Raw genomic sequence first — 23492 nt, 5'->3', positions numbered from 1 at the left:
ATTCCTTCGTTGGCTGCCTGCCGGACAGGCGGGTTTGGCTCCCGTCTGTCCGGCCAACTACCAAAGGTACGGGGAAGGGGGGTGGGGGGGTCGTGGGGGTCGCCAGGGGGGTCGCGGGTCGGCTGGGGGAGCGGTCGGAGGTTCTTGGGGGGGGCGGTCGTTGGGGGGGGGGGGGGTTTGCGTCGAGGGCAGGAGGGCCTGGGATCCCTCCTGCCCGTAATGTAGTGCGGGGTGGGGTTAGGGGGTCGCCGTGGCCAGGAGGGTTTTGGCTCCCTTCTGGCCCAACTACCAAAGGTACGGGGAAGCGGGGTGGGGGGGGTCGTGGGGGTCGCCAGGGGGGGGCGCGGGTCGGCTGGGGGGGCGGTCGGGGGTTCTTGGGGGGGCAGTCGTTGGGGGGAGGGGGGTTTGCGTCGAGGGCAGGAGGGCCTGGGATCCCTCCTGCCCGTAATGTAGTGCGGGGTGGGGTTAGGGGGTCGCCGTGGCCAGGAGGATTTGGGCTCCCTCCTGGCCCGATATTGTTGGGGAGTCGGCGGTCCTTCGGGGGGAGGGATGTATCGGACGTCGGGGGGGGGCATCAGGCTTTCAGGATGGGGACAGACCTTCAAGGGGGGACAGTGCACGGAAGTCAGGGGGGGTGAACGGAGAGTCGGAAAGTCAGGGCGGGCGAAAGGAGCGTCGGGCAGCATGCGCGGTATACCCGTGAGCGCGGTATACCAAAGTTTTTGTACATATCATCGTGATTTCTGCGCGCTATACCCGTGTGCGCGTTTTATACGGGTGCGCGTTATTTGCGTGAAAATACGGTACATATACACTGTAATTTATATATTTTTTGTTTGACTGTCGTACTTATTTTCTTATTTTGTGTGGCAGAAAATATTTCAAGAAACAATATAAGAAAACCTGATACATCAAATACAATGTGTTGATTGTGCTTCTTGTGTCCCAGTAGATGGCATCCTACATGCATGTGAATGCTCTGCTGTTGACCTTGTAAATCTTACCTGATATCTGAAATGGACATTTCAGAGTGAATGATCAGTTTTCTTTATCTGATTAATTCTCTTAATCCTAGAAGTTTCTTGAGGACTGAAAGTTATTTCCAGCTAGAGTTACTTCCTGTTTCAGGTCAGGTTAAAGTGGGAAGGCTTGTGTGGATTTCCCTTGTACTTGGTTTGGTGACTAATATTCCGACTTTGTGATTCTGATGACAGACCTACTCAGCTTCTGTTCTGGATTCAGTTACAGATCACTTCAGTGTCTGATGAGACTGGAGACTCTGTAATATCGGCCCACCTGTTGGGCTGCATAAGCTTTTCTTTCAGTGCAAATTTAAAACATCTGACAGCGAGCTGAAAGCATCAGTAGCATCTTAATTTTGGAAATATTCTTGCAAGTATTTTTCCTCTTCTGACTTAGTTTAACAATCCCCTAAAGAAAAATAAAAACATCAACCTATTATTATAGCATAAGTTTTTCTAATAGTTGATCATATATAGATAAATTGGTGTAATTTATTTTTTTATAGCATCTCAAACAAATTATGGTTACTTAGAAGAGAAACGGCAACTGGCAGAATGTAAGAACTACTTGCATGCTTCTTAATAATATGTACTTCTAATATTTTTTTAAAGTATTGGTTTTGGAAACTGCAATATAGAAATGCATCCAAGTGTGTATTTTTTGTACCTAAATGAATAAAAACATAATAGGCCTCTTTGCCAAAGAAATTAGGGATAGGCCCAAAATAAGAGAAACTGCAAATGCCTGTATTTATCCATCATTCGCAGGTATCCACAATATTATGTAGAAATAACCAAATGAGGAAACACTCATACTGTAATAGGAGATGCTTTAAGAATTAAATATTTTTTTTTAATCTGTATCATGCTAAATACCACTTTCTCTTTCATGGTATATGAAGCATCTGCTATCAGTTTGGCAAAGTTAAATAATACTTAATGTATTAAATGAAGTTTTTGTAGTCTGATTTGTGTTAGAGCAACATTTTATCATGTACACCTACAATGAAATACACATCAGTGGATATATACTACTAAATGATCTGACAAAGATAAAACAACTGTAAAAATGTTAAAAATGTAACTTTTGGCTCAGATTTTTTATCCCTCCTAGGTCCAGTTACAGAAACCTCAGAAAGTCTAGGTACCCTGGCAAGATGTAGCAGCAAATTATATACGTCCCCTTTCACTAAGCCGCAATAGAGGTTTCTTCTGTGGTCCAAAGTGCTAAATGCTTCAACGCTCATAGAATTCCTATCAGTGTCGGAGCATTTAGTGCTCTGGGCTGCAGTAGAAACCTCTACCATGGCTTAGTAAAAGAGGGCCATAGCCACCAAGGATAGAAAAAAAATGCCTATGTTGCTTAAAATTTTAAAAAGAAATGTGTATATATGCCTATAGATCACTTGTCTCAAACTCTTTGCAGGGCCACGTTTAGGATTTGTAGGTACTTGGAGGGCCTCAGAAAAAAATAGTTAATGTCTTATTAAAGAAATGATAATTTTGCCTGAGCTAAAACTCTTTATAGTTTATAAATCTTTCCTTTTGGCTAAGTCTTAATAATAATATTGTCATTTATAGCTAAAGAGACATATGACCAAGAAACTGTTTTATTTTAATTTTGTGATTATGATAAACATACCCAGGGCCTCAAAATAGTATCTGGCAGGACGCATGTGGCCCCCGGGCCATGAGTTTGAGACCACTTATATAGATACATATGCACACATACACTTTTTATTTAACCTCCAGCAGGTTGTATTTCAGCTTAGTTTTAAAACATGAGGCCTACACAGCTTAATAAACCCAGAAAACATTCTCCTGCCAAAATATTTGAGGCTGAAGTTGGATGAGAATATAATCATTGAAAACATTTTCCACTTCACATTGAGACTATGGCAAAACAAGTAGGCATGATTTTCCTTAATCCTTTCATAAAGCAGAGTTTTAGGAAGCTGTTGAAATCACTCACCTTGAGTTCTTCTTTCTGGAGCACAAAGGTTTCTCAAACCGAAAGAGAAGCATTTCATGCACTACCAACAATTTCCCCTTTTACTTAAGTGTTGTGAATCAACTGAATTGTAAATATTTTTGCTGGGCATCAGTCTAGCAAATTATAATAAAGTTTTAAATGCTAACTCTGAAAAAGATTTCCGTCATTACTGTATTTTGAAAGCCTCGTGGATCTCAGGCCAATGGTTGATCAGCTCTGCCTAGGTCCTTTTTCCTAAAATTGCTCTTTAAAACTATTTTATTTTATTGGATGAAAGATCAACAAGAATTTCATGAAATCTAAGCAGGACTCAAGCTACACATTTAAAAGTAGCCCTTTAATTTTACTACTCCTACCTGCTTCTTAATTTGACCGCTTTGCTCATCTTCCCGTTTCTCACGTTGCATCTGTTTCTGCACTTATTACCTTTTTCATTGCCCCAACAGCCAATATAAAAACATATTTTTAATTGTAGTCATTTTTCTTTTTTGCTGTCCAGCACGAGATTATCCCTGGATTCTCAAGAACAGACGTCCAGAAAAGCTTCGAGACACACTCAGCGAGCTGGAGGTACTTTTCAAAAAGTTACAAGGATGGCGACAAACAATCCTGGTTTAAATCCTCTTTCAACAGCTTTAATTTTCATAAAGGATCAGCCCTCATGGCGATGATAACTGTGCCTTTGTCCTGCAGACTTTTCTAAAACAGTTGCATCTTTGTTTATGTGGCATGCTAATCTCTCTTTTTTGAAAACCAGAAGCACTTTAACCACTAGTGACAACATGTATAGCCGACTCTACTCTGTGTTTTCTGTTGTCCTTCAGGAGCTGATGCAAAACAGCGAGTGTGTGCTGAGCAAATGGAAGAACAAATATGTCTGTCAGGTAAAATGTTTCGACATGCTGTTGCTATGTTGAGGCAGTGAAGCTGAACAATTCTTCCACAATTGGTACTGCGGTGTTATAATGGTTAACTGCACAAGAAACATTATTGTGCTGATGATTTTAGTTTCAGTTTTTCGATTTGTTTGCAATCGTAGATTGAAGCACTTATAAAATCTAACACCGGCATTTTTTTTTTTTTTGACCAAGAGACATTTTCTGAACACTGATAGATGAACAATACAAATATATATATTTTTTTAATGCTTTTAAGCAGATAAGGTAGGGGGACTGGGTGGAGTCTGATCGATATGTCTGTTTTGTGTACTCACAATTTATTGTTTGTGACATTGAACTTGTTTGTTGGTATAAAATCCCAATAAAATTATTTACAATAAAAATGCTTTTAAGCCATCTTAGCCACTACGTTACGATTTCACAGTGCCCCACTATCTTAATTTTTTCAGAGGAAATATTTTTTATTTTTTTTAGAACTCTTAAGGTTTAAATACGGTATATTTTAACACTGTTTCTAATCCTGAGGCAACTAAAATGTACAGAATTGCACAAAGATCACTTTTCACAGTAATGGGGTGATTTTACAAAGATCCATCTAGTTTTATGTGCTAAGAGCATATGTAAACGGCAGCATTTTAATCATTGACTTCTTGAATATTCTGATCAGCTTAAAAGTACGCTCATTGTTCACATGGTTTGTAATTTCACTGTGGGTGTGTGCAGTGGTGGAATTTGGACAGCGTATGGACGATATGAGCAACTACGTGCATTGATTATGAAATATAATAATTTACGAACATGCTTGCAAAATGTAGTCAGGCACATTTATAGCTACTTATTAAGGCACATTCTTGGCCACTTGTGCTAGTATTTGATAAAGAAAAGTAGGCACCAACTTTTCTTTAAGGCCCCTATTTTAAACATTTCTATAAAAACAAGTTTTTGTAGGCACCATGTTATAAAATCGTCTTCTGTGAAGGTGATTAGGTTGAGAGGCCAGGTACTGTCCTAAGTCTATTTTATAGATACACATTAGTATCTGTGTCTTTATAAAATACTAGCAATTTGCTGAAATGGTGGCTACCTCAGGAGCAAATGTAAACGTAGGTGGCTAAAATAAATTCCTAGATGTATATTTTATACCTGTCAAAGTACTATGTGACTCCGCTTGTATTTCTCCTATACCAGACATGGGCAATTTCGGTCCTCGAGGGCCGGAATCCAATTGGGTTTTCAGGATTTCCTCAATGAATATGCATGAGATCTATTTGTATGCACTGCTTTCAATGCATATTCATTGGTGAAATCCTGAAAACCCGATTGGATTCCGGCCCTCAAGGACTGGAGTTGCCCATGTCTGTCTTATACTCGTCCCCTAGTCATTCCTACACCCAGATTTAGAGGTACCCACTTGCTTGTCATAGATATACTTTTTCGGATAGGTCAATTTAAGAGGATTTTTGTGCATGTATAAAAGACATATATTGGCACAAAAACCTTTATAAAAATTACCCCCTAAAAGGACAAATAGTGGATTTTAAATAGGAGAATGAATATTACATACCCATTTAACATTCCTTTACGTGTTTGTATAATAAAGAGTATTTTCACATACTGCATTATGGTTGTGAAATTTTACTTCAGTTCATAGATGATGAGTGACTGGGATGGAAATTTATGTAAAGTAGCTCATTAGCTTTGGAAGCACGGCTAAATTACATGCAAAGAGGCTTTGCAGATGCAATTTTTCCAAATATATAAAATTAAATACACCTCAGTAAAGTATAATTAAAGCTTTCAGTAAATTTTCTGTAGAGAAATTATTGTGGGTGGAGTTACTTAGGTGTAGTAAAATACCATAGCTTAATTTACTGCAGGAGTTACTATGGTAACTTAGTACTACATTACATTATCCCAGGACAAGCAGGCAGCATATTCTCACATGTGGGTGACGTCATCTACGGAGCCCTCGCGCGGACAGCTTTTCAAGCAAACTTGATAGAAGTTTCAAGTTTGCTACACTGCACCACGCATGTGCATGCCTTCTTGCCCACTAGAGGGCGCATCCCACCTCGTGGTCCTCAGTTCAGTTTTTTCCGCGGAGCCAGAAGCCCTGTGGAAATTGAGCTCTGTGAAATTTGCCTTCTGTCGCCGCGTCCGGTTGTTTTTTCGTCAGTCGCTGTGATTTAATTTGTCTTTTCTTTCTTCTTTTTTAGTTCTAAAAAAAAAAAAACTTAACCGAAACCCGATATTTTTCTTCAAGCGGCTCCGGGGGCTCCCGTGAGCCGCGGTCGCAGCATCCGGCCTGTTCGGGTTTCATGTCCCGTCCTGTGACGGGTTTCAAAAAGTGCACCCGGTGTGAGCGGTTACTTTCGATCACAGACCCGCACCGGTGGTGCCTGCTCTGCTTGGGGCCCGAGCATCTGACTGACTCTTGTGATCGGTGCTCCACCTTTCAGGCCAGAGCGCTCCGCCGACGCCGTGCCAGGATGGCGGAGCTTTTTTCGGTCGACGTCGGCCTCGGCCTCGGCCCCGGCCTCGACGTCGGCCTCGGTTCCCTCGGCCTTGCCTCGACCCTCGCCTTCTTCGAAGCCTGCACCCTCGCTCAAGCCTGCCTCGGGTAAGTCCTCTCTTCCTTCCTCGACTCCAGGGTCGACTAAGAAGCCATCCTCGGGCTCCTCAACGGCGGGTGGGTCGTCCTCGGCCCCGCCAAAGACTACGGCCACTCATGCCCCGAGGGAATACTCGAGACCGAGGTCGCCCTCCAGGGAGCATCCCCCGGCCTCGGACCTACCGACCATGGTAGGGATCCCGGCGTTCCAGGATCTGTTGCGCGCCCTGATTGCCTCGGAGCTATCCGGGGCCCTCGAGCAATTGCAGCAAGCCGCGGCCTCGGCTGCTTCGACCTCGATGGCTCCGCCCTCGGCGGCCTCGGCCTCGACTCCATTGGGCACTGGGGCGGTACCGACCTCGACCCCGACCTTGCCCTCGACTTCGACCTCGGGGGCCCCGCCTGAGCGAAGCGTACGGCCCCGTGACAAGGTGCGCAGGGTGCGTCGGATTTCATCCTCCTCTTCCTCGAGGTCCTCCCGAGGCTCTTCACCCTCGGGCAGGCCTCGGGCGAGGCACCGTCCGAGGAAGCCCAAGTGTTCGCGAGGTTCTCCTCGGCGCCGTGCTCGCTCCTCGCCTCTCGGGGGTGAGGCCTTACGGGTCTCGGAGCTTCGCCTCGACAATCCGAAGTTGCTCCGTTCTCCTGTCCGAGGGGGTTCGCGTGACTCCTCGCCGAGGAGGAGGGGGCTTGCCTCGGTCCCTCGGACTCCTGGGACTTCTCCCAGAGGGTCTTCGAGACGGGGAAGGTCCCCGACCCCTTCGAGGCCGTTGGATAGGGCCTCTTGGGGCTCGGGGTCCGGTGGGGGGCCGCACCACTCCCATGAGGCTTCCCCCTTCTGTTCGGCGTGGAGGTCAAGAACCCCCTCGCCGCACGCCAGACCGTCCTCCTTCACAGGTTTTGTTCAGGACATGGCACGTGCTTTGGGTCTGGACCTCATGGCGGGATCCCAATATTCTAAGGAGTTCCTCGAGGAGCAGGATCTCCCCGCTCCCCCGAGGGAAACGCCGAGGCTTCCTTTGAATAAGGTCCTTCTTCAGACCTTCCTTAAGAACCTGACTTCCCCTCTTACAGTCACAGCGGTGCCGTCCAAGATGGAGAACAAATATCGAACAATCCCACCTAAGGGGTTCGATAAGGCCCAACTTTCTCACCAGTCTTTGCTGGTTGAGTCAGCCCTCAAGAAGACACAACCCTCCAGGGTTTTGGTGGCGGTCCCGCCCGGTAGGGAAGGCCGGACCCTCGACAAGTTTGGTCGTCGCCTCTACGCGAATTCCCTCATGGCAACCAGGGTCCTTAACTATGCCTTTACGTTCTCATCATATCTGAGAGGCATGGTGAAGGACCTCCCTCAGTACAGGGAGGACCTGCCGGACTTCTGTAGGGAGGGGTTTGACAAGTTCATGTCCAACCTTTCTCAATTGCGTCTGTACCTCTTCCATGCGGTGTACGACGCATTTGAACTTGTCTCGAGGGTGTCGGCCTTTGCGGTAGCAATGCGCCGGCTGGCGTGGCTGCGGACCCTCGACATGGACCCTAACCTTCAGGAGCGTCTGGCGGATCTCCCTTGCGTGGGGTCAGAACTGTTCGATGAATCCCTGGAGGCGGCGACCAAACGGTTGTCGGAGCAGGAACGCTCTTTGGCCTCCTTGGTCCGACCAAGACCTCGGACCACGCCGCAGAAACCTTTCCGGCCACCCCCGAGGCGTTACCCTCAGAAGGCGATGCCGGCCTTTTCTAGGCCTCCACCTCGGCGTCCACCTCAACAGGGGAGAGGCGGGCATTCTAAGCTTCCGGCGCAAGCCGCGTCCAAGCCTGCGCCATCCTTTTGACAGGCTGGGTGGATGGGGCAGGCTCCCCTCCGCCTTCACGCCGGATCCCCTACCCATAGGGGGTCGACTCCGGGCCTTTTATGCGGCTTGGACCGAGATAACATCCGACGCCTGGGTGCTCCACACCGTCTCCGAGGGCTATTCTCTCAACTTCTGCGCTTTGCCACCGGAACAGTTCCCCGGGGCTCGCCCATACGATCGGGCCCAGCTCCCCGTCCTCCTGGAGGAGGCCAGGGCCTTGTTGAAGCTTCGGGCGGTGGAACCGGTACCCCTCGACCAGCGGGGGCGGGGGTTTTACTCCCGTTACTTTTTGGTCCCAAAAAAGACAGGGGACTTGCGCTCCATTCTAGACCTCAGGAAGCTCAACAAGTTCCTGGTCCGGGAGAGGTTCCGGATGTTGTCACTTCCGGTTTTGTATCCTCTCTTGGAGGAGGGGGACTGGATGTGCTCCCTGGACCTGAAGGAGGCGTATACCCATGTTCCGGTGCATCCCTCCTTCCGCAAATTCTTACGGTTCCAGGTGGGCGAGCTACACCTGCAGTACCGGGTCCTCCCCTTCGGACTGGCTTCGTCCCCTCGGGTCTTCACAAAGTGTATGGTGGTGGTCGCTGCAGCCCTGAGGTCTCGGGGGCTTCAGGTTTTCCCATACCTGGACAATTGGCTGATTAAAGCCCCGACCAGGGAGGGGGTTATCTCAGCGACCCGACAGTCTATCATCTTCCTTCAGCGACTGGGGTTCGAAGTAAATTTCCCCAAGTCACAGTTGTGCCCGTCCCAGTCACTTCAGTTCATAGGCGCAGTGCTGGACACTGTTCGCCTCCGTTCATTCCTCCCTCCTCCTCGTTTGGAGGCCTTGGTACGGTTGGCCCGGCTAATCCTTCCTTTACCGGTGGTGTCGGCTCATCGCATGATGATGCTTCTGGGACACATGGCGTCTACAGTCCACGTCACTCCATTCGCCAGACTGCACCTGAGAATTCCTCAGTGGACTCTGGCCTCTCAGTGGCGCCAGGAGTGCGATCCTGTCTCGCGTCGCATAAGAGACTCCTTCTTTGAGACGTTCGCTCCGTTGGTGGACCGACTCTTCAAATCTTTCAGGAGGTTTGCTCTTTCTCGTCCCTCCCCATCGCAAAGTTCTGACCACGGACTCCTCGGAGTACGCGTGGGGGGCCCACCTGGACGGTCTGCGGACCCAGGGACTGTGGTCGGCGGAGGATCGCCGCTGTCACATCAATGTGTTGGAGCTTCGTGCCATTTTTCTGGCGGCTCGAGCGTTCTGCCACCTGCTCCGAGATCAGGTAGTCCTGGTGCGAACGGACAACCAAGTTGCCATGTATTATGTGAACAAGCAAGGTGGGACGGGCTCTTGGTCCCTCTGCCAGGAAGCTCTGCGCCTTTGGGAATGGGCGATCTCCCAGAACATCTTCCTGCAGGCGGTCTATATCCAGGGAGAACGAAACTGCTTAGCAGACAAACTCAGTCGACTTCTCCAGCCGCACGAGTGGTCTCTCAACGCCAGAGTCCTGCGCGAGGTCTTCCATCGCTGGGGGACTCCACAGGTGGATCTGTTTGCCTCCCCGGATACTCGCAAACTGCCCCTTTATTGTTCTCGGATGTATTCCCCGGACCGTCTAGAAGCGGACGCCTTTCTTCTCGACTGGGGAGGGAGGTTCCTTTATGCGTTTCCTCCGTTTCCCCTGATCTTGAGAACGTTGGTTCGTCTCAAATCATCCGGAGCCACTATGATTCTCATTGCGCCTCGGTGGCCTCGTCAACACTGGTTCTCCCTACTGCTTCAACTCAGTGCCAGGGAGCCGCTGCTTCTGCCTGTGTTTCCCTCTCTGCTATCGCAGAGTCGGGGTTCGCTGTTGCATCCCAATCTTCAGTCCTTACACCTGACCGCTTGGTTCCTTGCCCCTTGACTTCGGTCCAGGTTTCTCATTCGGTGAGGGAAGTTTTGGAAGCCTCGCGCAAGGTCTCAACCAGGTTTTGTTATTCCCAAAAATGGACCAGATTTTCCTCCTGGTGTTCCTCGCATCATCTGGATCCGGATTCTGTCCCGGTGTCTTCGGTGCTGGACTATTTGTTACATCTGTCTAATTCCGGCCTGAAGACGACATCTGTTCGAGTACATCTCAGCGCCATTTCTGCCTTTCATCGGCATTTGGACGGACGTTCTCTTTCGCTTCATCCTCTGGTGACGCGTTTCATGAAGGGTCTACTCAATGTTTGCCCCCCTCTGAAGCCTCCTCCCGTCGTTTGGGATTTGAATGTTGTCTTAGCTCAACTGATGAAACCTCCCTTTGAGCCTATCGACAAGTCTCTTCTCAAGTTCCTTACGTGGAAAGTAGTTTTTCTGATTGCCCTCACTTCTGCTCGACGGATCAGTGAGTTGCAAGCCTTGGTTGCGGACCCGCCTTTTACTGTGTTTCATCATGATAAGGTGGTTCTCTGCACCCATCCTAAATTTCTACCTAAGGTTGTGTCTGATTTCCACCTCAATCAGTCCATTGTCCTTCCTGTATTCTTTCCTAAGCCCCACTCCCATCCTGGCGAGATGGCGCTCCATACGCTTGACTGTAAGAGGGCATTGGCATTTTATCTCCAACGTACCAGGTCTCATCGGAAGGTTCCTCAATTGTTTTTGTCCTTTGATCCTAATCGTTTAGGACACCCTGTTTCCAAGCGCACCTTGTCCAACTGGTTGGCTGCTTGTATTTCTTTTTGCTACGCTCAGGCTGGTCTTACGCTCCCGGGTCGAGTCACGGGGCATAAGGTCCGGGCGATGGCAGCTTCGGTTGCTTTCCTCCGCTCTACTCCTATGGAGGACATCTGTAAAGCTGCCACTTGGTCTTCGGTTCATACGTTCACCTCCCACTATTGTCTGGACACTTTGTCCAGAAACGACGGCCGGTTTGGCCAGTCGGTGTTACGTAACCTGTTTTCCTAAATTGCCATCCTCCCACCTGCCCTTTTTTGGTTGGCTTGGAGGTCACCCACATGTGAGAATATGCTGCCTGCTTGTCCTGGGATAAAGCACAGTTACTTACCGTAACAGGTGTTATCTAGGGACAGCAGGCAGATATTCTCACAACCCGCCCGCCTCCCCGGGGATGGCTTCTTTGCTAGTTATGGAACTGAGGACCACGAGGTGGGATGCGCCCTCTAGTGGGCAAGAAGGCATGCACATGCGTGGTGCAGTGTAGCAAACTTGAAACTTCTATCAAGTTTGCTTGAAAAGCTGTCCGCGCGAGGGCTCCGTAGATGACGTCACCCACATGTGAGAATATCTGCCTGCTGTCCCTGGATAACACCTGTTACGGTAAGTAACTGTGCTTTATATACAGTGCTCCAAGTTGAATCTATGCTCAACTTTTAGGGGCAAGGATTTATATACCAGCTGAAAGCATGGATCCCCCAAATTCTATAATAGCGTGGGCATCTGACCCACCCAGGCACTCCCTAAGCCATGCCCTCTTTTCAGTTGTTTGTTAAAGAATTTATGCATGATTTATCTAACATAGCACTTAGCAAGATGCATATATTAATCCAAATTGTTGTCAATTAGTGCCAATAATTGATTTAGTGCCTAATTATCAGCACTAATTGGCTAGTCATTTAATTAAATCGCACATGTGCCCTAATTTAAATACGCAGTTTCAAGTGCCATTTATAAAATTATCCTGCATATGTAGGTGCTTTCTCTGGCCCCGATGCACAAAGGGTTTCCTGGCTGTGTTGGGCCAGGACTGACTGACCAGCCCAGCCGATGCCTTGACCCCACTCTCTTAACCCCTATGGCTAGGTGGGGGAGGACCACTGGATGCACCGAGAAGGGGAAGGCCCACCATTTTGAAGAGGCAGGCCTGCAGGTGGGGGGAGGCCTACTGGACTGCCAGGTGGCCCTTTGTTGGGGTGGGGGGGCTAATGGGGGGCAGTGGAAAGAAGGAGTGGGCATCCCTCCTGCAGATTTTTTTTTTTAAAGTACGGCGGTGGGGGTGGGGGGGGGTTGTGGTATCAGGGGTGTCGGTCTGCCAGTCCTGGCTTGACTTTTTTTTTTTTTTTTAAATGGGCACAGATGTTGTGCATGTGTAACACATGCAAAGCAGCAACATCCATTAAAAAAAAAGCTGCTCACCCCCTGTCCCAAACAGCTGAGCAGCAGGGGAAGCCCTGAAGCCACTCAGCTGTTTGGGGCAGGGAGAGCAGCTAGCTTGACAGGAGGGAGGAGCTGTGCTTAGTGATTGCTCTTCTAAGCAAGCGCCAGGTACAGTTCCTCCCCCCTTTCACTGTCGATTCTCCATATGAATAGCGTGCATATAATTTTCATGCTCTTGTGCTAAGCATCGCTAGTAAATTGCTCCCACCACAGTATTTTCTACTTGTGGTGTCAGAGCTTTGTGCATCTGGCCCTCTTTCCCTAGTGGGCTCATAGTTCAAGGTGTCTTTTGTACCTGGAGCAATGGGGGAGAAGTGACTTGTCCAGAGTCACAAGGAGTTATAGTGGGACTTGAACCCAGCTCCCCAGGATTTCAGTTCATTGTACTAACCATTAGGCTACTCCTCTACTTGGTCTATGGCCAGTATAAGCTGGCATGCGTAAATGCACCATCCAGTGCACATAATTTGTAATATTCTATAACTTATATGCATGAGCTGGCACCACGCCTGTGGCCTGCCCATGTGCTGCCCACAGGTTTGCTCCCTTGCACTTATGCACTAACTTTTGGAATAGCATGTACTGTAGTATATTTAGGTGCATAAGCAGCACTGTTTTGTGCAGTTATATAACTGATTTTGTAATGGCTGAATATCACTGCTATTCAATTAACTTTAATCCCTAGAATGCTTCTGATCTCTCTCTTGGCCAGACATTGAGTTGTCCAGCTGAAAGATAAGTGATTTGCAGGGCCAAAATTACCAGTAGTTTGACCTGGTAACTCCTGTTACTTGGAAAAATCATTTTGAATATGAACCTCTCTGTTCATATAGATTATTTAAAGGTTAATAAATAAAACAAATACGGTAGAATAGATATCTCCATTGAATTATTTTTTTCTCTCTTTTTGTTATCTATTTGTTTCCTAAAAGATATCTGAAAATATAATACAATTTCTTGCTTTAGGGCTTGTTCTCTTTTTCCAGGTTTAAAATTCTAGATTTCAGGTTTTTTTTTTTTTCTAACAGCTATGTCCCTGCAGGCCTTTCTGTTTCTGATTGAATCCCTTGTTGCAGATTCTTATGGCTGTTAAGCCACATTCTAGTCTCGCCTTTCTTTTAAAGTAGGCAGGTTAATTCTATAGCACTAGAGTTTAAATCACTTTTTCTGTATTACATTCAGAATCCAATAAAAGTGATACTAACTGAACATTACTAGCATTTAGTGGAAAATTCTTATCCTTTTCAGTTTGAAATCATGACACCCCGCTTGCACAGTCAGACAATAATACTCTTGCATTAGTTTTCCATACACCTCAAATTGTGTCAATATTTATGTGCTTTACACATTTTTGTTCTGAGGCATGTAATATAAAATAGGATTTTTTAAAATTATGAATGCATAGATAACCAGAGAGCAATAATTACAATTTCTCAGTCTAGAATAACAAACCTGAGAGTAAGAAAATCTTTTCTTATGTTTTTGCCCGTTCTCCACCTTCGCACACATTTAATCCTGTTCCATTGTTTCTTCAAAACAGGGCTTTAAACTCCCCACCCCCTCCCCCAACATGTACATCAATCAGAAAGGCAACTGGGCAATAACTAGTCCAGCCAACAAAAGAATTCTGTCCCATTTTATATATGGACGGGATGAGTCCTGGTGTTGCAGAAATGTCTGTCGTTCCATATCCACCGAGTCTCAAGCGATGTGACCAAGCACAGAGTGGTGGTGAGAGAGGTTGTTTCCAAAATGTGGCTATGACACACTTGGCTGTTGCTAGTCTCAATTGTTTTACTTTTTGTTGCCACATCGTACCCAGATTATTGTGCAGCTCCAATAAACATAGTTGAGGTGTCAAAGCAATAGAGGCTCTCAACATTTTAGATATTTCTACCCCAACCCGTAACCAAAATTGATGAATTAAGGTACAAGACCACCAAATATGCAAGAATGTGCTTCTCCCAGAACCACAACGCCAACACACATCAGATACAAATGGAAACATTTTCTTGAATTGCACAGGAGTATAGTACCATTATAATATGCATTGCCAGAGGTTGTGGTAAGAGCGTATAGTGTAGCTGGTTTTAAGAAAGGTTTGGACAATTTCTTGGAGGAAAAGTCCATAGTCTGTTATTGAGAAAGACATGGGGGAAGCCACTGTTTGCCCTGGATCAGTAGCATGGAATGTTGCTACTCCTTGGGTTTTGGCCAAGTACTAGGGACTTGGATTGGCCACCATGGGAACGGGCTACTGGGCTTAATAGACCATTGGTCTGACCCAGTAAGGCTATTCTAATGTTCTTATGCTATGAGTCTGTAAAATAGAATTACAGATTGGTATGCTATCTACATCAGGCAAAAATGGCTGGGAATGAACTGTCATATTTTTTTCACAAAATTTGTGAATTTTGATGGCAGTGTGAGCGGGCGCATTGTCATGATACAGGAACCACAACTGTTCTCTCCAAAGTTTGGGCCGCTTCCTCCTGATTCTCTCACTGAGTCATTTCAACACTGTCAGATAGTACATAGCCTTCATGCCTGCACAGATGTTACCACTAATACCATAGGAAGGCCCAGCACACCCTGTCAAATGCTTTTTCAACATCAGTTGCTAGCAATACTGCTTCTGTCTGGGTGCACTGTGCCTCCCATACCAAAAGTAGAGTATGCCAAATGTTATCTCCCACTCCCCTTCTATGAATAAAGCCTGATTGATCATTATGAACAAGACTTGGCAACAACTTTGCCAGTCAATCAGCCAAAATCTTTGCAATTATCTTGATGTCAACATTCATTAAGGGGTGGTAAGAGGCACACCCTGCCGGGTCTTTACCTGATTTCAAAGAATAGATATACCTGCTTCCCTCATAGAGAAAGACACAAGCACTCCCTCTAATAATCCATTAACTGCTCTCTGTAGTAAGCTCGCCAATTCAGCAGCAGACTTTTTTATTAAAGGACCCCGTAAAGCCATCCAGGCCAGGGGCCTTCCCAGGTTTCAAATTTTTTATGGTGGAAAAGATTTCCCAGGTTTCAAATTTTTAATGGTGGGAGAATCTAGCCATTCCCTCTCAGTAACAGACAACTTTGGCATTTGGATTTTAGATAAATACTCTGTTACTCTATCCAGCTCTCTAGATGGAGTAATACTCCAAAAAGCAATGGGCTATATCCAGATCAGTATACATAGCATTTTATCTCCCATCCCCCTTAATCTGAATATTCAGAGTTCTAGTTCGTGCTTTTAGACACTTGGTGACATAGGACCCAATTTATTTTTAAACTTAAAAAATTTATGTTGCAACTGCTGGTGCGGAAAGGCCACCTCTGCTATTTGTAATGGAATAGGCTGTGCCCTTGCCTTGTGAAGTAGTTTCAGAGTTTTGGAGGTCTCGGTCTATGTTTTTTATCTAACACAAGAAGTGTTTTCTGAAGTTCTACAGAGACTCGCTTTCTCAATCTCTTCTTCCTTGTTCCCCACTTAATCAGGACACCCTATAGGACAGCCTTCAGGGCATCCCATTATATTGCATCTTCCACTTCCCCATTATTGTTGGTTTCAAAATGGTATGACTACTATGGATAATGTCGTCACAAACCTCCTTAAGCCTCAACAATGACTCATTAAGCCTCCAGAACCCTGGATCTCTAGAACCCTCTATGCTAAATATTAAAACCACATCGGGGCTTGGTCTGATATATGAATGGGCTGAATATCCGCAACTAAAACCTGCCCCCAAAGATTGCAGTGGGACCATAAAGCATCTATCCGATATATGGTATTAGAAAAAAAAGTAAGGTCTTTCCTGGATCCATTGAGGAGCCTACAATTATCTATTAATCCCCGCTGCCTCATAAAGTCCACTAGGGTCTTCCTATGTAATTTACTGTACTCCCCACCCCCTTTAGAGTGTTACAAGCAGGCATTTACTGCCACATTGAGGTCCCCACCCTTCACAAGGTAATTAATTTGCCTTGCAAGCCCTTATAAAATGAGATTTGTCTTGCGTTTGGGGAATATAAATTGAAATCAGATTTGTGTCAGGACAAATGTGAGTACCTTGCCCTGACACATACCTGTAAAAGCTATGCAATGGCCTTCAGTGTCTTTGAATTGAGCCTGAATTTCAAGAGAGTGGTGTGAAGGCCCTGGCTTTACCCCCACCTCTTATGAGCATTATCTGTCATAGAACTACCACTCACTGTTGCCTCTAACCCACTACCAGGGACACCAGCTCTATCTTTCAGTTTTCAGTTTCCATCTCTTCTTTCTCCTCTGTATTTTTTAATTTATTATCATTTTCACAATTTGTTCTCTATACAGAGTATAAGAATAGAATTTACAAAAACAACAGAAAGAAAAAATTACATCTGTAATAATCTTACAACAACATTATTTTCCATCAAGCCCACATTTAGGGAGATTACAATTATAATCAAAAGAAAGTTGTACTCACAATTAAGAAATTCCAAGTAATAAAGATCTAATTTAAATGGTATTACAGATACTTTTTTAAAATTCTTAAATCACACTGGTATCTTTAATTTAACCTCAATAAAACATTAATTATCAGTTTATGATGATTTATGAGTTTCTTGAACTAATAAAAATTGCTAGTTGTAAAGGGTCCCAGACTCCCAGAATATATAATCTTTATCCCGATATTTAAGTAAATATTTGCATGGAAATTTTAAATAAAAGGATGCTTCAATTGCCAAGACTCGAGATTTTAATAACAAAAATGCCTTCCTTTTAAACTGAGTTGCTTTAGCAACATCCGGAAAAACCAGAACATTGTCCCCAAAGAACTTCTTATTTTTATTTTGAAAATAGGTTTTTTAAATCAGTGTTTTATCGGACTCATTTAAACATTTTATGAGTAATGTAGCTCTGGTCAAAATAGTATCCTGAGTCCTCTAAAAAACCCGTAAGATCAAATTTTGTGGGGGCAAGTTCTTCAATTCCTAATTCAGAAGTAATTTTCTTCTTTTGTGGGACATAGTAACATGTCAATATTGGTAATAAATCTGCGTTCGATAAACCAAGGATTTCCTTAACAAATTTCCTAAGCAAAATTTCAGGTAGTAATAAGCGAGTCCTTGAAAAATTAACCAATCACAGATTTTTAATCTCAATCCTCTCTAGGCTTTCCCTCATCTTTCACCTCTTATCTACTTCTTCACTACCTTGTTTTCTTCTCTCCATTTTCCTTCCACTTCTTTTGTCTTCCATCTCTTCTACCTTCTTCCCCTAGTTCTTCATCTCCATGTCATCTCTCATCTATGTTATACCTCCTTTACTGTTCTTACCACTTGTGTTCAAATGTCAATGTTTTCCCTTTTTATGGACTATTATAATACTATTGTACATGAGATTTTTAGACCACATATGACTTCCTTTCAGATGTTAAAATAGAATGAAGCACTGACATAGGGATGCTTAGACTAATTGGATACAGATGAAAGAGAACTGGCTATGTTACTGATTCATATACAAAGATCTGAAACAAGGTGTATTCTCTAGAGGGTGTAGACATACGAAGCAGGATTGAAGAAAGCTTGAAGAGTAGTCAAGTGTTTGGCACCTATAAACTATAGTGCAGTCATGCATATAGGACACAGAAATAAGAGGGAAGTAGAACATGATAGGGCAAGGAGCTGACATGTATAAGCCAGAAGAGAGCTCTGTTAATGATCTCATCTGATCTCAAGCTTTTTAAAAACCTAGTACTGAATGCTAGCACTCAAAACAACAGTGAAATGACACTTGTACTTCTAAGAAGACTTGAGTAGGCATTGTGGGAGTGTCTGCATGGAGCAGCATTTACAACACTAAGCACCTCACTGGGCAGACTAATTGGAACATTTCTATCTTTATTCTATTCTGTTCTTTACTATTCTGGGTGCTTAATTCACTGCCCAGTTTCTACATAGATTCTGAGTGATTTACAGACAAGAAGTCATAGGGCTCCTTTTATCAAGCTGTGCTAGCAGGGTTAGCGCGTTGGACATTTCATTACGCGCTAACCCCCACGGCCAGCCAAAAAACTAACGCCTGCTCAATGCAGGCATTAGCTAGCGTGGCAGGCGGTTTAACGCGCGGTATTACGCGTGTTAAACCCCCCTACAGCAGCTTGATAAAAGGACCCCATAGTAACATAGTAGATGATGGTAGATAAAGACCCGAATGGTCCATCCAGCCTATCCAACCTTACCCTCTCTTTAAATTACTGATTTAATTTAAATTTTCCTTCTTAGCTATTTCTGGGCCAGAACCCAAAGCTCTGCCCAGTACTGTGCTTAGGTTCAATCTATTGAATTCTCCATCAAAGCTCATTCCAGCCCATCTAAACCATCTCAGCTGTCGAAGCCGTCCCCAGCCCATCCTCAACCAAACAGCCATATATGGACACAGACCGTGCAAGTCTGCCTTAGTTCTTCAATATATACGGTACCATTATTTTCTGCTGAGAATTACATCATCAAACAAAATGAATATTACACTTCAAAATATTTGAAAATAGAAAAGCCAGAATGGGCTCCTTTTACAAAGGCGCGCTAGTGGTTTTAGTGCATGGAAAAATGCCCCATGCGCTAGCCATTACCGCCTCCTCTTGAGCAGGCGCTAATCCGGCGCTTGCGCTAAAAACGCTAGCACATCTTTGTAAAAGGAGCCCTAAATGTTTTCAAAAGAGAGAATAAAAAAACACATTTCCAAATGTGGAAAGCCATTCCAAATTTTAACACCCAGAAATGTATGAGTTTTTCAAAATTCAATTAAAGGACTGAATTCCATAAATGGCACCTAAAAAAATCAGCATTCCCCCCCGCCAAAAAAAAATAGCACTCAGCATTATTTTATAAATGGTGCTCAAAGTTAGGCCCCATTTATAGAAGAGAACCTAGCACTGGGAGCTGCCCCTAACTTTAGGCACAGCTGCTGAAATTAGATGTAAATCATCGCACCTAAATTATATTAGGTACAGATTCCTCTTATTCTATAACTTGTGTAAATTTGGGGAACGCCCCCGATCTGCCCCCTTTTTGGACCCATGTATAAAATTTAGATATGTAAATTTAAATTAAAACCAATTAGCACAATTAACATGCAGACTGTGAAACATTGCAGGCAGACCGTAGGAAATTGGAAGACTGGGTGTCCAAATGGCAGACGAAATTTAATGTGGACAAATGAAAAGTGATGCACATCGGGAAGAATAAGCAAATCACAATTACCCGATGCTAGGGTCCACCTTGGGGGTCTGCGCCCAAGCAAAAGAACTGGGTATCATTGTAGACAATATGCTGAAATCTTCCACCTATTGTGCGGCGGTGGCCAAAATAGTAAAGATGTTAGGAATTATTAGAAAAGGGGTGGTAAACACAACTGAGAATATTATAATTCCTCTGTATCACTCCATGGTGCGACCTCACCTGAGTATTGCTTTCAATTCTGGTTGTCTTATCTGAAAAAAAGAGATTTCCTAAGTTATAGGTCTAGGGTTTTGGCCCTAGGCGCTTCATTTGTTTTAAAATTTCCCGTGAAATGCTGTGTTTCCTTAGCAGGAAAAAATTTTCTATTTTTTGAGCCAAGACAGTTATCTGAATTTGTTAAAGCCGGGGGAGGGGAGGGGAGTCATTATTGGCCCTATTGTACCATCCACAGTGTAACGAACCGGCTGTCTGGAGGTTATGGGCTCCATTTATAAAGATGCGCTAGAGTTTTTAACACACGCACCAGATTAGCGTGCGCTAGCCCAAAATCTACCGCCTGCTCAAAAAGAGGTGGTAGCGGCTAGCATGTGCGGCAAGGCTCTAGCGCAGCTTTGTAAAAGGAGCCCTATGTCTCCGATCCCATCTAATAAGATTATTTTATCTTATTTTTTTTCTAATTATTCATTTTCTTGGATACAAATTGTGGACTAAATAAATAGGTAATTAATCTTCAGGTTTTTTTGATATTGTATTAAGCATATTTTTGTGCTTGATGTATATTATTTCTGAATCCTTAATGCAAGTATATTGACTTGTTGTTTATTGTAAAAATTCATTGAATAAAAAAAAAGAAAGAAAGAACTAGAAAAGGTTCAAAGAAGAGTGACCAAGATGATAAAAGGGATAGAACTCCTCTCTTATGAGGAAAGACTAAAGAGGTTAGGGTACTTCAACTTGGAAAAGAGACAGCTGAGGGGAGATATGATTGAAGTCTACAAAATCTTGAGTAGTGCAGAACGAGTACAAGTGGATCAATTTTTTAGTCCGTCAAAAATTACAAAGACTAGGCAACACATGATGAAGTTACAGGGAGATACTTTTAAAACCAATAGAAGGAAATATTTTTTCGCTCAGAGAATAGTTAAGTTCTGGAATGCATTGCCAGAGAATGTGGTAAGTGCAGTTAACCTAGCTGGTTTTAAAAAAAGTTTGGACAAGTTCCTGGAGGAAATGTTCATAGTCTGCTATTGAGACAGATGTAGGGAAGCCACTGCTTGCCCTGGATCGGTAGCATGTAATGTTGCTACTACTACTACTACTACTACGGTACTACTACTACTATTTATCACTTATATAGTGCTACTCAATATACTGTATTTTTCGCTCTATAAGACGCACCTTGGATTTAGAGGAGGAAAACAAGAAAAAAAACCCATTCTGAACCTTTCCTGGCTCTGTACCCTGTTCCCCCTCTGGTGGTCTAGTAGTAGGTCGGGACAGGGCAGGCTGGCCTAGTGGCAGGTCCATCGCTATATCGACATTATCCTAGCTGGAAGCTTTTCAAAACCCTGACAAAGTGCCGGGTTTTGAAAAGCCATCCGGATGCCAGGACATGTCTGGTAACCCTACCCCCACCCTCACAGTTTGCAGCCTTAACTCTTCTCAATGGTATAGCTAGCTTCTGGAACGCAAAATAAGGGGGATACACATTCAGTTAGATATTGTGGGCCATGTGATTACTGTGTAACAACTGATTTAGGATAAATGACCATAAATAAACACAACAGACACTCCATGAAAGCAGCTGCCAAAGCGTTATTTTTTATTTGTCTTTTTAGTAACTTCTGTCCATCTCACATTTCTTCTCTCTCCATGTCCACCATCTTCCTCTTGCAGCCTTATCTGTCCTGTGCCCTTCTATATCCGGTTCCTTTCCTTCCTCCTTTTTCTACATCTGCCCTCTCATATTCAGCATTTTCCTTCTGTGTGTGTGTCTTGAACTGACTTCATTTCATCCTCTTTCTCCCTGTCCCTCCCTCTCCCCCTGTGATCAGCATTGCCCCTCTGTGTTTCTATCCCTTCTTCTTCCATGCCCACCATGTCTTATGTTTCCATGTCCCTTCCTTCCCCTCCCCTCCCCCTGGGATTACTATATTGCACTGTTGCTTCCCACCCCTCAAATCCCTCATAGTTCAGTATGACTCTCTCCCGGGTCTCCAGCATCTTTCCCCTTCTCTTCTATCCAGCATGGAAGGAAGGAGCGGGCTTGGGGGAGCTGCATTCCAGCAGCCCATGCACTGTTCCGCTGCATGCCCGCTGCCCTCATCATCCAGCCATCCCCCTCTCTGAGCAGCGCGCACTAGGCAAAACCCCAGGGCGGCCACGCGCCACTTCCGCCCGGGTCTCATTTGGTCACTGCCATCGTTCGTCAGTGTTGTCTCCCAAGAGCATCAGGGTCAGTCATGCATGCGCAGGGGAGGCAGTGGACAAGGACTAGATGGCGGGGGCCACCGGGAAGAGAAAGGCCTGGCCAAAGAGTTGGGAGTCATGGCAGGCGTCTGAGGCCAAGGAGCTTGAGGTGGAAACAGCTCCACCGGCGAGCAGGCTGTTCTGAATGAAAAGATTGCAATCTGGCTCAATCGCAGTTCCGCTAACCTCCGAGCAACCAATCAGAATGGGGGGTGGGCCTACGCGCTTAGCACTGTGGGAGTGTGGAAGGCTGCCAGTGGAAGCGCTGGATTACAAATCGGTACCCTGGTGGGGAGGGCCGCATTCAATCCATAAGATGCACCCTTATTTCCATCCGCTTTTTTTGGGGAAAAAAGTACATCTTATGGAGCGAAAAATACGGTATACTTATATATTGCTACTATTTGTGTTTTTGTCAGGTACTTGTAACCTGGATTGGCCACTGTGAAGATGGGCTACTGGGATAGATGCACCATAGGTTTAACTCAGTAAGGCTAGTCTTATGTTCTTACAATTGCTCATTAAGATCTCAATTATTTGTTTTAATTATTTCATTATTCAATTAAATTGCATGCACAATTTTTAGTATTTTTTAATAGATCTGGGGAAAGTGAGTATGTTTAAATGATGGATAACAAGCAGAAAGAAACTGAAAAACACAATTGTCTTCTTACCACAGGATATGAAATCAGTTATTCACTGTATAACTATGTTACTATATTAAATTGTAAGAGCCAGGACTAGCTCAAGGAATTGTGGCACTCTGAGCCAACTTTTGTTTTTGTACCATCATCTTAGGCCAGTCTTGTAATATGAACTGCATCAGGTATCTGTGTTTTTGGAACTTTTTTATTGTTTCAAATGAGTTGGTTCTTCTGGTCTCTCTTTACTACATCCTCTTGTTGGTTTTCTTCTACATGTTTTTCCAGGACCTCATTTCCATTTTCTGTTTCTTCCCAACCCCTGTCTTCTTCACATAAGAACATATAAATAGCCTTACTAGATCAGACTAATGGTCCATCAAGCCCAGTAGCCTGTTCTCACGGTGGCTAATCCAGGTCCCTAGAACCTGGCCAAAACCCAAGGAGTAGCAACATTCCATGCTACTGATCCAGGGCAAGCAGTGGCTTGCCCCATGTCTTTCTCAGTAACAATGGACTTTTCCTCCAGGAAATTGTCCAAATCCATCTTAAAACCAGCTATGCTATCCGCTCTTACCACAACCTCTGGCATTGCGTTCCAGAGCTTAACTATTCTCTGAGTGAAAAAATATTTCTTCCTATTGT

At 44.7% G+C, this 23492-nt stretch overlaps 1 protein-coding gene across 3 annotated transcripts in view; it reads left to right on the top strand.

Annotated features, from left to right (window-relative positions):
* Positions 1 to 23492, top strand: part of WDPCP (WD repeat containing planar cell polarity effector) — a 483012-nt gene that overhangs the window by 136551 nt on the left and 322969 nt on the right. For all 3 annotated transcript variants that reach the window (XM_033938784.1, XM_033938782.1, XM_033938783.1), the window contains 3 exons: positions 1529 to 1579; positions 3515 to 3585; positions 3840 to 3899. In XM_033938784.1, coding sequence (XP_033794675.1) covers positions 1529 to 1579; positions 3515 to 3585; positions 3840 to 3899 — 182 coding nt within the window. The remainder of the gene's footprint in view (positions 1 to 1528; positions 1580 to 3514; positions 3586 to 3839; positions 3900 to 23492) is intronic.

The sequence above is a fragment of the Geotrypetes seraphini genome, chromosome 3 (assembly GCF_902459505.1).
Source record: "Geotrypetes seraphini chromosome 3, aGeoSer1.1, whole genome shotgun sequence".
In the NCBI taxonomy this organism is placed as follows: domain Eukaryota; kingdom Metazoa; phylum Chordata; class Amphibia; order Gymnophiona; family Dermophiidae; genus Geotrypetes; species Geotrypetes seraphini.
This window is presented reverse-complemented; position numbering and strand designations above follow the sequence as displayed.